We start from the raw sequence: 11,008 nt of genomic DNA, 5'->3' as shown, positions 1-11,008 counted from the left end.
CGTGACAACCCGGTTGCGGTGGCTTTGTGGCCGGATCATAATGACTTCAACCGGTGTCCAATGCATCCAAGACCGTTGTTGAACAACAGGAGATCTTCTTCAGGGAAACAATTGATCTCTGTCTTTGTTGCCGGTTATATTTGGCGATCGCTCTTTTCTTCATATTAGTATGGCAGTGTTGAGTGTCGCCGCGTCAGTTTTCGCTTCGCGGACTCCTTCCAAGATCCTCATGTGTTTTTGCTTCTCATCTGGAAATCCTCGGCCTGTTTGATTTGGTCTTGGGCTTCATGGTAGCGGATCATCCGGCCTGTCGAGATCTATTCGCTTCCTGGAGTTTCTGTCCCTCTTCCTGGTTTTGAGCGCGCTGAGCCGCACGCGCTGTCGCTCGTTTAGCCTTCTGACACTCATCCGCAACAGGAGCGATGGCTGATTGCAACTTGCGCTCTTCCATTGTTTGCTTGCGCCGAGCTCATACTGGCAAGAAAACATGAGTTATCTTGCTTGAATTGCTGAACTTGTTCGAACAGCCGACTGGTGCGACGAGTTCAGCGGCGCAAACGATTTGAACAATTGACACAAATCAGGCTTAGATGTCAATAGTACAAATCATAATGACCCCATACTAAGCATCGTCCACCGCACTTGGCGGATACCATCCAATCTGGTTGGCCGGCCACTGCAGCCAGACCCGTTGTTGCTCATTGAAGGACCGGTAGATTTCGCCCATTACATGTTCAGGCCAACCCTTTACAAACCAGTAAGAATTCAACTGTTGCAGCAAAACGAGGAAGTGGGATAGCAGAAGCAAGGCAGGCCATTTTCGTTGTTGAAGATCAAACACAAACTCATCCGGCAGTTGATAAAGCCACTGGAATGTTTTGGCACATCGCTCGCCCCTGCTGTTATCTATCTTTCCGTAAACATGATGGAAGGCGTTTGTCAGACAAGTGAGAACGTGTACGTAGACGGCATGCTGAATACCACCACCAGCAGTATGTTCCGTCTCAATCAATTGCTCACACTCCTTGAGCCTCCCTTTCCATTCAGGCCAGGTGTTTTCGTGACGTAACTGCGGTTCGTCTTGGAGTAATCTCTCTCTAGTTTCCGACTTAGGGCTGGAGATTGGATCTACATAGAACACGTCTCGCGACACTTCAGTTATAGATCGGATTCCTCGCAGTAGTGTGAGCCATTCTGCACGGTCGGAATCACTGAAGGCAAGATATTCCCCATCTCGAGGCCCTTTTGCTAAAGAGCATAAACATATCAATACCGAGCTGCCATACACCGCCTGACATGTACTTTCATTCAGTTCAGCTATCAAGGAGCTCACTTGGGAGAGTGCAGTGTTGTAATGACGGTCGCCTTCTAAGTACCGCCCATGTGATGCACTCATACTCGACGACCGAGCCATGTGGTAGCTCGCAAAAGCCAGAAGCAGATGTAAGATATACTGAAAGCGAAACCCTACTTGCGGAAGAGCTACCTGGAGTAAATGCAGTCCCTCGTCATCATCGGCTAGGGCTATCACGGTAACCGACAAATAATGATGGAGTAGCTCTAGATCAGTCGTATTGAGCTGCAATTGAGAATTAGTAGGGGTAGGAAGGACCTCAGCCAACGCCAAGTCAGCGTTGGCTGTCTCCCTAGCGGTAGCTGGTCGCCGCTGATATCTTCTTTTCGGCAATTTAAAGTCCGTCTTGGAGGATGATATAAAGGTAATGCTACTATAAGGTGAGGGTGCCGCGCGTGCTACTAGTGTTGAACACGAAACAGGAGTTCCTGTTGAGCCTGTGGACGCTGTTTCGGATGGGGCAATCTGCTGGACCGTGAAGTCGCAATTGATATCGTGGCTAGTGCATTGCCCGCATGCAGGGTGGACTTCATCACACTAGGGACGATTAGTAAGTCTTTGGGAATCTATCTGGTAATTGTCGTATCCCCATTGTACACTTACTTTGATTTTGCGCCGTTTACAATTTCCACATCCGTTACGGGATTTCCGATGAGATCTGCGGGACCATTTTGTCCGCCTCGCCTCCATCTTCTAGAAGCTAACCATTTGAAGGGAAAGGATTGGAAAGTTTGAATGTTGTGAACAAGACCAAGGCTTGGGAAGGTTCACTCGGTGGAAAAGTCACAGTTGCGATGAAACTGAATGGATCCACGCATTCTAAAACAGACAATCGGCACGATTCCATTTCAGGCATAGTCGCTACCGGAAGAGGGTTACGGAGTATATGTAATCTACAGTTTTTCATGTTTGTATTTGGTGGTTGGTATTAAGCCTCTGCTACTACTATTCATATTCTTCAGAGATAGATCAAAACAATGTCGTTGAGGTTAAGCACTAATGGCTCCTTTCGTGGTAGACTGGGGGCACCTGGATTCCAAAAGCATACGTAGAGATACCGCCTAAGACAAAGGGATGAAGTGCCATGCGCGTAAGCTGATAAGACTATAGAGGATGTGAGCAATGGTGACTGCGCCAAAAAGAGCGACAAGTAAAAAACCCGCGGCATTGTCAGGCCGATACTCATACAAAACAATTTGCGTGCCATTGACCACAGGTCCATAGCCATGCTCAATGCTCATAATCAGGAGGAATCGGTAAATGGGAAAGAAAAACAGACATGGAATGGTCGAGAGAGGCCACCGGCGTGATATGGGTATGTGGTGACAGTTTGCGTCCTGATGTGCTACAAATCTGTGGCCATCGTGTTCGTATAACATGCCATTAACTCCTAATTCTAGAAGTATGCATAGAACAGGCGGATGCGCAGGCTATCGTTCTCTAGCAGCTGTTAACCTTTGAAAGGAGATTCTTAGGGCTCCAGCTCCATGGTGGGGTTACCGTATATGGAACTTATCCGTATTCGTGCTTATTCCCATTCTGGGTAAGGCCCTTTTCGAAACCTAATCTTCAGATATTCCACGAGAAAAGAGAATCAGATGGGTCCACAGGAAAGTAGTTTCGTGATGTGAGGTCATGGCAGTGCAGATCTCTCTTAGGCAGACGTGTCTCTCATCCATGCTCGAATATAAAAAGCCCCCCGGATGAATCGTTCCGACTCAGGGCTTATCATCCTCACCCATCATGCTTGGCCTCATCTCCCTGGTCCTGGCGGCTAGCCGGCTTACCACTGCACTGGACTGCAAATGCGTAAGGGATACCCTTCCTAAATACCTCCCAAGTATAAAAGTACTCACGCGACCCAGTCACCATCCGACCCATGCTGGCCAGCCGACTCGGAATGGGCTTCGCTCAACGAAACGATCTCGGGTCACCTTATTCGAACAGTCCCCCTTGGAGCAGTATGCTATCGGACCGAGTCCGTCTATAATCCCGAGGCTTGCACTACTGTTCTCGCAAATTGGTCAACCTCCGCTTTCCATTCTGCTGATCCGGCCAGTATCGATGACCCCATGTGGGCGAATAATAGCTGCAATCCCATATATTCCAATGGCACTAGCCTCACAGGTAATATCCACGCAGGCGAAAAGGGTTGTTCGATTGGGAATTATCCACCGTTTGTAGTGAACGCGACGGAGCCTGGCCATGTGCAAGCTGCGCTGAAGTTTGCGAGGAGATGGAACCTGCGGTTGAATATCAAGAACACGGGACATGGCTCGGAAAGAAAGTAAGTTTAACTATATAATTTTATACCATCACTTCCTGTCTTTCTCAGGGTTGGCTAGCTTGACCTTGGTTTTAGCACCGGCCATGGAAGCTTGTCGTGCGTGAACCCCCCTCCTCCCACGAGATAGATACATATATTTAACGTTTCCATAGGATCTGGACCCATAACCTGAAACAGATCCAATTTCACGAGAACTTCCAGCCTCAGTCATGCAAGACTGGAACAAGGGTAAACGAAACTCAAATGGCAACCACCCTAGGAGCCGGTGTGCAAGATGGAGAGCTGTTCAAAGCGATGTCGAAACACAAAGCCATCGCAGTGGGTGGAACCAACGCTGTATGATAAACATTCAGTGCTCCTGGGAGGTAAACCAAGTTGACAAGAACGAATAGGACGTTGGTGTCGTGGGATGGGCAACGGGTGGTGGTCATGGCCTGGCTACCGGCAAATACGGCATGGGTGCTGACAATATCATCGAGGCAGTCGTCGTAACACCCACAGGTGAAGTGGTTACGGCTAATGCTTGCCAAAACAGAGATCTCTTTTGGGCCATCCGCGGTGGGGGCGGGGGTACATTTGGTGTCATACTTAGTGTTACTCTGAAAGCGTACCCCATGCCATCAGTGACCCTCGTAAATCTGTCAATGTCAGCTAAGAATGGAACTCATCCGTCGAGTTGGTACAGATTTGTTGCCCGGGCCCACGCACACTTGGACCTCTTGCAAGAAGCGGGCGTTTATGGGTACTATACGATGGGTGGAGGATCTTTGACACTGCAAGGCGCTCTACTCATTTATGATGCTCAAAATGGGACAGTGGAGAACCTTCTTGCGCCGATGCGAAGGTTCTTTGATGCTTCTAATGCAACTGCCACCTCAAGTCTCACGCCACTTGTAACATTACCGTGGTATGAACTTGTCGAGATGATGCCCACTACCGAATCCGTGGGTACGAAGCAAAGCGTCAGAGCATCTCGGTTTATCCCACGGAAGGTAGTCAAGGATGATATCGAATTATTTGCAGAGACCCTAGAGGCAATCACCTCTCACCCGGGTCCTCTGAACGTGAGTACCCTCTCTCACTCCCCTTTGCTTTTAAAAACTCTCAGCTAAGATGATAAATCACATAGGATGGAGTCTCGCCTCCATCAATTTCAGGAACTATGACGGGTAGCAGGACGCCTGTTGACAACGCCCTAAACCCTGCCTGGCGAGACTCTGTTGTCCATATCATCACTTCTCAAAGCTGGGACGAATCCCTACCTCCCGCCGTGGCTGACCAGGTAGTCCACAATATGACGTACCAGAAAGGCTATGCATTGCGACAACTTGCGCCTGATACAGGTGCTTACTTCAATGAGGTGAGAATGCAAGATCTCTGCCTACTCAAGTATGCGTTTGTTGCTGATGAGTATATTTCTTACGTAGGCCAACGCAAACGAGCCAAATTGGCAGTGGTCTTTTTTCGGTGATCACTATCCTAGACTTCAATCGATCAAGCAAAAGTACGACCCAGAGGGTCTACTGTGGTGTCGTCAGTGTGTGGGAAGCGAGAGATGGACGGAACAGGAAGATGGGAAGCTCTGCCGTGCCTTTTAAGAGGGTTGTCCAGTTGAAGAACAACTTCTGCAGTATGTATGATTGATACTTCTCTTGAGATTATAGCTTGGATCTGCTGTGTTAACGTATAATCGTGAAGCTATAGAGATAGCTAGGTGGCAAACAAAATCCCATTGCAGTTAGAAATTCATCCAGGCATTGTCCAGTGATTTTTTATGTTGTCGCTTATTCCAAAGCCCCAAAAACGCTTTGTCTCGCTTTGATAGCCAAAAACATTAGTGAAAAAAGAGAGAGAAAAAGAAAATACATAAGAATTACACATCACATGACCACTTAGATCACATTACGCTAGGTACTAGTATTCGTACCAAAGTCACTAATAGGCTAGCTAAAGTTTTTGTGGTCCAACTACTTGCTCCTTTTCAGATGGTTCATGTTGATCTTATTGCACTAAACTAGGATCCTAAAAGACCATCATACTGGTAGGGTCCACCCAGATACGACTTGACGAACAACACTGATGCACATAACCCTGATGCTCATTTGGAACTAAACAAAGGAAATTAAAATATCAAATGCTCCATGGTATAATCATACAAATCATAACGCAATTACAGCTTGGACACCTGGCCCGCTGACGAAATCTCGTTGTACAACAAGCTGGTCAAGAAATCCGCATAATCCTCGCCTGTCACCTGACCGGCGAAGTAGCGGGCTGCCAGCTGGTACTTGTTGCCCTTGGGGCCCTTCTCCGCCAGGCTGTCGGCCTGCTCCTTGAGCAAACGCAGAGCATATGCCTTGTCGACCTTCTTGCCCTCGGCCGTGGTGACGCCGTGGTAGGTCCATTGCCAGAGTTGACTGCGAGACACTTCGGCGGTGGCAGCGTCCTCCTATTTGGGGTTAGCTTGATATTACTTAATACTCTGTAGAGAATGGAAAAGAAACGTACCATCAGGTAGTTGATCGGAATGCATCCGACTCCACGGAGCCAGCCTTCCATGTACGAGAGACCGATGTTCAAGTTCTTCCGGATACCCTCCTCGGTGATCTTGCCGGGCACGTTGGTGTTCAAGAGATCATTGGCGGTAACATGGGTGTCCTCGCGGCGGATGAAGAGCTGGTTGGGCGTGGGCATGTGCTTGTTGAATACCTCGGAGGCGATCGCGGCGAGAGCCGGGTGAGCCACCCAGGTACCGTCGTGACCAGCACGAACCTCACGCAGCTTGTCGGCGCGCACACTCTCCATGGCCTTGTCGTTGGCAGCCTGGTTGTCCTTGATGGGGATCTGAGCGGCCATACCACCCTGTTTCGGTTAGCATATTTCGCGCATGGCGTGTGTTACTGGGAATGCTTACCATAGCGTGAACACCACGACGGTGGCAGGTCTTGATCAACAGTCTCACATAGGCATCCATGAAGGGCACAGTCATGGTGACGTCCGAACGATCGGGAAGGACGAAGTTGGGGTGCTTGCGGAATTTCTTGATGAAGGAGAAGATGTAGTCCCAGCGACCGCAGTTCAGCCCGGAGCTGTGTTCACGGAGTTCGTAGATAATCTCGTCCATCTCGAAGGCAGCGCTGATGGTCTCGATCAAGACAGTACCACGGATGGTTCCGCGAGGCATGCCAATGTAATCCTGGGCCAGGTTGAAGACGTCGTTCCACAGTCTGGCCTCCAGATGGGACTCCATCTTAGGAAGATAGAAGTAAGGCCCGAACCCGCGAGCCACCAGTTCCTTGGCGTTGTGGAAGAAGTAGAGACCGAAGTCGAACAAACTACCGGAGATCGGCTCTCCGTTGACGGTGAAGTGCTTCTCATCCAGGTGCCAGCCACGGGCACGAGCGATCAAAGTTGGGAGGGTGCGGTCGGTGCGCAGCTTGTATTCCTTGTTGCCCTGTTTGAAGTCGATCTGGCGACGGATGGCATCATACAGGTTGACCTGACCGTTGATCATGTTTTCCCAGGTCGGGGCGCTCGAGTCTGTATCCACCGTCAGCATGTCTCCCAGAGTGGTGTTCCAGCAAATGACATACCCTCAAAATCAGCCATGTAGGTCCAGACATCAGCATTCAGCGCATTCACCACCATCTTCCGGTCCGTCGGGCCGGTAATTTCAACACGACGGTCGACAAGACCGGGAGCGGGAGGAGCACCCTTCCAGGCGTCATTCTCACGGATGTGCTTGGTCTCTGGGAGGAAGTCGAGCAGATGACCCTTGTCGAGCTCGGCCTGGCGATCAATTCGGCGCTGGAGGAGAGCTTTACGGGTCGGGTTGAAGGTGCGGTGCAGGATCGCCAGGAAGGCACAAGCTTCCTTGGTGAGGATCTTGCGGGCGTCATTGGGGATGGCGCCCAGGATGGCGACATCCTTGAGCTGCACGTCGATTTGGCTCATGATTGTAATCCTTGTTCTTGTCGAAGTATGTAGCTAACGAACAAGTGTACGAAGACAAATTGGAAACAGACAAAGAGAAAAAAAGAAGCAACGAGCGAGGTACGACAAACGGGTATATAAGTACAATCGGCTGGAGCAATGGAGAATACGTCAGAACCATGGACAACCGCGGCTGATGGGAAACTCTGGTTCAACCTGATAGGCGAGAGCTGCCATTCTGAACGGTAACGCAGTGTATTGTAATTCAGCATGCTGCAGAATATCTTAATTGTCCATCTATTGTGAATGGACCTGCGATAGGACAGGAACCAGTCACTGGCCACCATCGCATATCGATATCGGAGAGGATGAGCGGAAATTTCCTGATCGGGATGCAACTGGGGAGCTTCCAGCTCCATCCCGTGACTTTGCCGCGGAGAATTGGTAATTTTATTGGTAATACCAATACACGATCAGAGCTAGCTGTCGCTCTCGGCCGACACTCCCCACGACCGATTAGATTCCCCTCATCCGGGGGCCGCCGCATACCGATAAGCTCTTTATCAATATTAGAACACTCGATGACTACAATGCTATACATATATCCGCCTCGCTACTGCTAGAGAGCAGGAATTTACGTTATTTGCCAATTCCATGGCCACCCGTTCTTACCGAGTCGAGTCGATCATGACCACGACGGTACCGTTTGATACTGTTTCCACACGCTCCTGACCTGGTCGCAGGAACTACCGAGGGATAAAGATAATAAACTCCCCGCACATCCGAATCTTCCACTCACAGCCGCGGCCCTCCCGAAACGTCACCATGATTTGCTGCAGCCACGAAAAGCGTGTCTTGCCTCAGGCTGCCGATTGATTCCGATGCGGTCGCGCTACACGATAAGATAACCTAATTACAGAGTCGAGGCGTTGAATGTTATATCTTTTGGTTCGGTTTACCAACACGACGTGTAATGCGACTACATTGGGCCTGAATTCAGTTGTCAAGTAGTAATACTCAGCGATACTACTATCCTACAATACTAATCAACTACCATTAGAGATCATGGAATATTTGTCCCTTCGCCCAAATGGGATGAGAATGGCATGTGATCCTCTGAGCATGTGATGTTGTAGCTTGTGAATCATCGTGTTCACCCCAGATCCCGGTTCTCTCCCGACAACTCGTCCAAGGATCGGGATGACACGGGCAGTCAAATCCTCTACTCTGCTCTGGTTGACCGAAAGGACTACCCGAAACTTTGCAGCTTTGCAGAGCACGGACAACGCTAAAACGAATTCATTGGTATCTAACAATTCTATGTCATATCCGCTTGCCGGGACAAAATCTAGACCGTTTCAATATATCGCCGCACCTCCCTAGAGTATGGTCAGTTCACAACGAAAGCAAGATGATACTAGCAACACCAAAAACATACCAGTCGGTGACGGCCTCTTCCCATAGGCGTACTTCATGTTCCCGGGTGCCGCCAAAATGGTCGACGAAAGCATCTCCAAGCACCTCCCGTGCGACACTGCCCTTGCGCGTAAACGCGGCGACCGCTTCCTTGAGGGACTTGGCCAGACGCACCCCCTGGTCGCTGCCACCCCCCATCTCCTCACCTTTAGACAGCGGGGGCACAGGGATCTCCAGCTTCTTCTCCACGCCCCGCCATCCCAATGCGACTATAGCCGCCAAGACATAATGCGGATTGGCATCTGCCCCGGGGACTCGCACTTCTAATCGGGTGGCCTTCGGGCTGCCCGTTGGCGGCGTAATCAATCGAATAGAGGCCGCCCGATGCTCCAGGCCCCACGAGACTGTGACGGGGGCCCAGAAATTCTCAACGAGCCGTTTGTAGGAATTGACGGTCGGCGCAAACATAGGCATAATATCAGGGAGGCCCGTGAGAACGCCTGCTAAGAAATATCTACCCAAGTCGGACAGATAAGCGACATCGGGGTAAGGTGGAGATGGGTCCGGGGTATCGCGCAGAAAAGCGTTCTTTCCATCACTGGTAACGAGCGAAATATGCATGTGGCCACTATTTCCAGGCAATCCCTGGCGCGGTTTGGCCATGAAAGTGGGTGTGATACCGTGCTTGGTTCCAATTGATTTAACAACATACCTGTGTTGCGGTTAATATGGCTTAGATCGATCCCATAAATGACTTACTTGAAAAGCCCTGCTTTATCTGCCATCTCCTTGGCTTCTCCAAATTGTAGCGCCTAACACCATCAGCATTGGCCGGGCAAATTCCGTGTAGAGCACTCACAGCTTCGAACACACCGGGCCCACTTTCTGTATGCCATCCTTCGATGTCGCATTTAAATTGCTCGCACGCATCGAAAATGCCATAATAATAATCCTGGTTATGAATAGGGCGGGTCAAACTGTACCCGAACATCCCCTCGGTCAGGGAAGGTAATGCTTCCACGGGGTTCTCTCTCAAAAAGGTCGCCGTGGAAGACGCGCTGCGCTCGGGTGATGGATGGGATTCTGGTACACGAAATTGATAAAATTCATACTCCGCTGGAAGAAGTCAGCATGTCCATATCTCCAAGGAGGATGCGACGAGTTTACGCACCCCCTGCCATCGCCCGATACCCGGCCGCCTCAGCCTTGCCGAGTGCGGTCCTTACCAGACCTCGAGGGCATGCACATACGGGTTCCCGAGTATCGGGATCGTGGAAACTAACGAGGAAAAAAGGGACGTTGTTCTCCCAGGGAATGCGACGGAAGCTGCTCAGATCTGGAATGGCAACAATATCCCGATAACCGTTCTCCTTGTTACTGATAGCCAACTCCTTGAAGTATGTCTGATCGTGCATGTCCCACCCGAAGATAACTGAGCAAAATCCAAACCCTTCTGACACGATGGAAAGGAACTTTTTCTTAGAGACGAGCTTCCCGCGAAGCATCCCATCGACATCCACACCTGCCAACTTGACACGAGTATCTCGCTGCAGGATCTCCGCGACATTGTCGAGTGTGACTTCAGGGGAGGATACGGAGCCCATATTGGAGCTGGCAGTGAAGCAACGTCAGTTCAAATATAGGAATAAAAGTGGTCGAAAGACATGAGCCTGCAAACAAGGGAGAGTCGCGGTCTAAGAAGGTGTGGGCGGAACGAAGGAGCCACAGCGGGTCATCTGTTATCGGCGCCTTATCGTCATGCGGATCAAATGACCGCATAGGAGATAAACTGCTTCCTTGCCATTGTCCATTCACATCATATTAATGTTTGGTCGTATGGGCCCAGTATGACCGAGAAGCTTGGTCGGGGCCTTGCGCTCTTCATGCTTGTCATCCTGGAAGGAAGATGATACCAGGAGAATCCTCAATCTTCCGCCCCTCGTTATCAGTTTATCTCAATGTCACTTGATGTCACTTGATTCCACAACAGCTTAGATAATAACCTGTGGGAACTGCCC

General features: G+C 50.1%; 4 protein-coding genes across 4 annotated transcripts; 1 reads left to right on the top strand and 3 right to left on the bottom strand.

Moving 5' to 3' along the window:
- Nucleotides 1–622: 622 nt before the first annotated feature.
- Nucleotides 623–2,044, bottom strand: F9C07_10933 (putative C6 transcription factor; the record flags this gene model as incomplete). The annotated part of the gene is made up of 2 exons (XM_071507522.1): nt 623–1,819; nt 1,958–2,044. 2 exons carry the CDS (start codon nt 2,042–2,044, stop codon nt 623–625), a joined length of 1,284 nt encoding a protein of 427 aa, XP_071366010.1.
- Nucleotides 2,045–3,097: 1,053 nt separating this feature from the next.
- On the top strand, nt 3,098–5,239 carry F9C07_10932 (uncharacterized protein; the record flags this gene model as incomplete). Its single annotated transcript, XM_041283890.1, has 7 exons — nt 3,098–3,163; nt 3,220–3,641; nt 3,717–3,737; nt 3,794–3,977; nt 4,034–4,705; nt 4,771–5,001; nt 5,069–5,239. 7 exons carry the CDS (start codon nt 3,098–3,100, stop codon nt 5,237–5,239), a joined length of 1,767 nt encoding a protein of 588 aa, XP_041140226.1.
- Nucleotides 5,240–5,582: 343 nt separating this feature from the next.
- On the bottom strand, nt 5,583–7,721 carry F9C07_2279984 (malate synthase). Its single transcript, XM_041287927.2, has 4 exons — nt 7,235–7,721; nt 6,556–7,181; nt 6,150–6,503; nt 5,583–6,090 (listed from the first exon to the last, which is right to left on the bottom strand). The coding sequence occupies exons 1-4, from the start codon at nt 7,593–7,595 to the stop codon at nt 5,812–5,814; spliced, it is 1,620 nt and encodes a 539-aa protein (XP_041140227.1). The 5' UTR covers nt 7,596–7,721; the 3' UTR covers nt 5,583–5,811.
- Nucleotides 7,722–8,548: 827 nt separating this feature from the next.
- On the bottom strand, nt 8,549–11,005 carry F9C07_1138010 (uncharacterized protein). The gene is made up of 5 exons (XM_041287928.2): nt 10,162–11,005; nt 9,850–10,106; nt 9,750–9,802; nt 9,013–9,702; nt 8,549–8,953 (listed from the first exon to the last, which is right to left on the bottom strand). The coding sequence occupies exons 1-5, from the start codon at nt 10,592–10,594 to the stop codon at nt 8,923–8,925; spliced, it is 1,464 nt and encodes a 487-aa protein (XP_041140228.1). The 5' UTR covers nt 10,595–11,005; the 3' UTR covers nt 8,549–8,922.
- Between the last annotated feature and the right edge of the window lie 3 nt (nt 11,006–11,008).

The sequence above is a fragment of the Aspergillus flavus genome, chromosome 1 (genome assembly GCF_009017415.1).
Source record: "Aspergillus flavus chromosome 1, complete sequence".
NCBI lineage: Eukaryota > Fungi > Ascomycota > Eurotiomycetes > Eurotiales > Aspergillaceae > Aspergillus > Aspergillus flavus.
The sequence above is the reverse complement of the archived record's forward strand: the minus strand, read 5'-3'. Positions and strand labels throughout refer to the sequence as shown.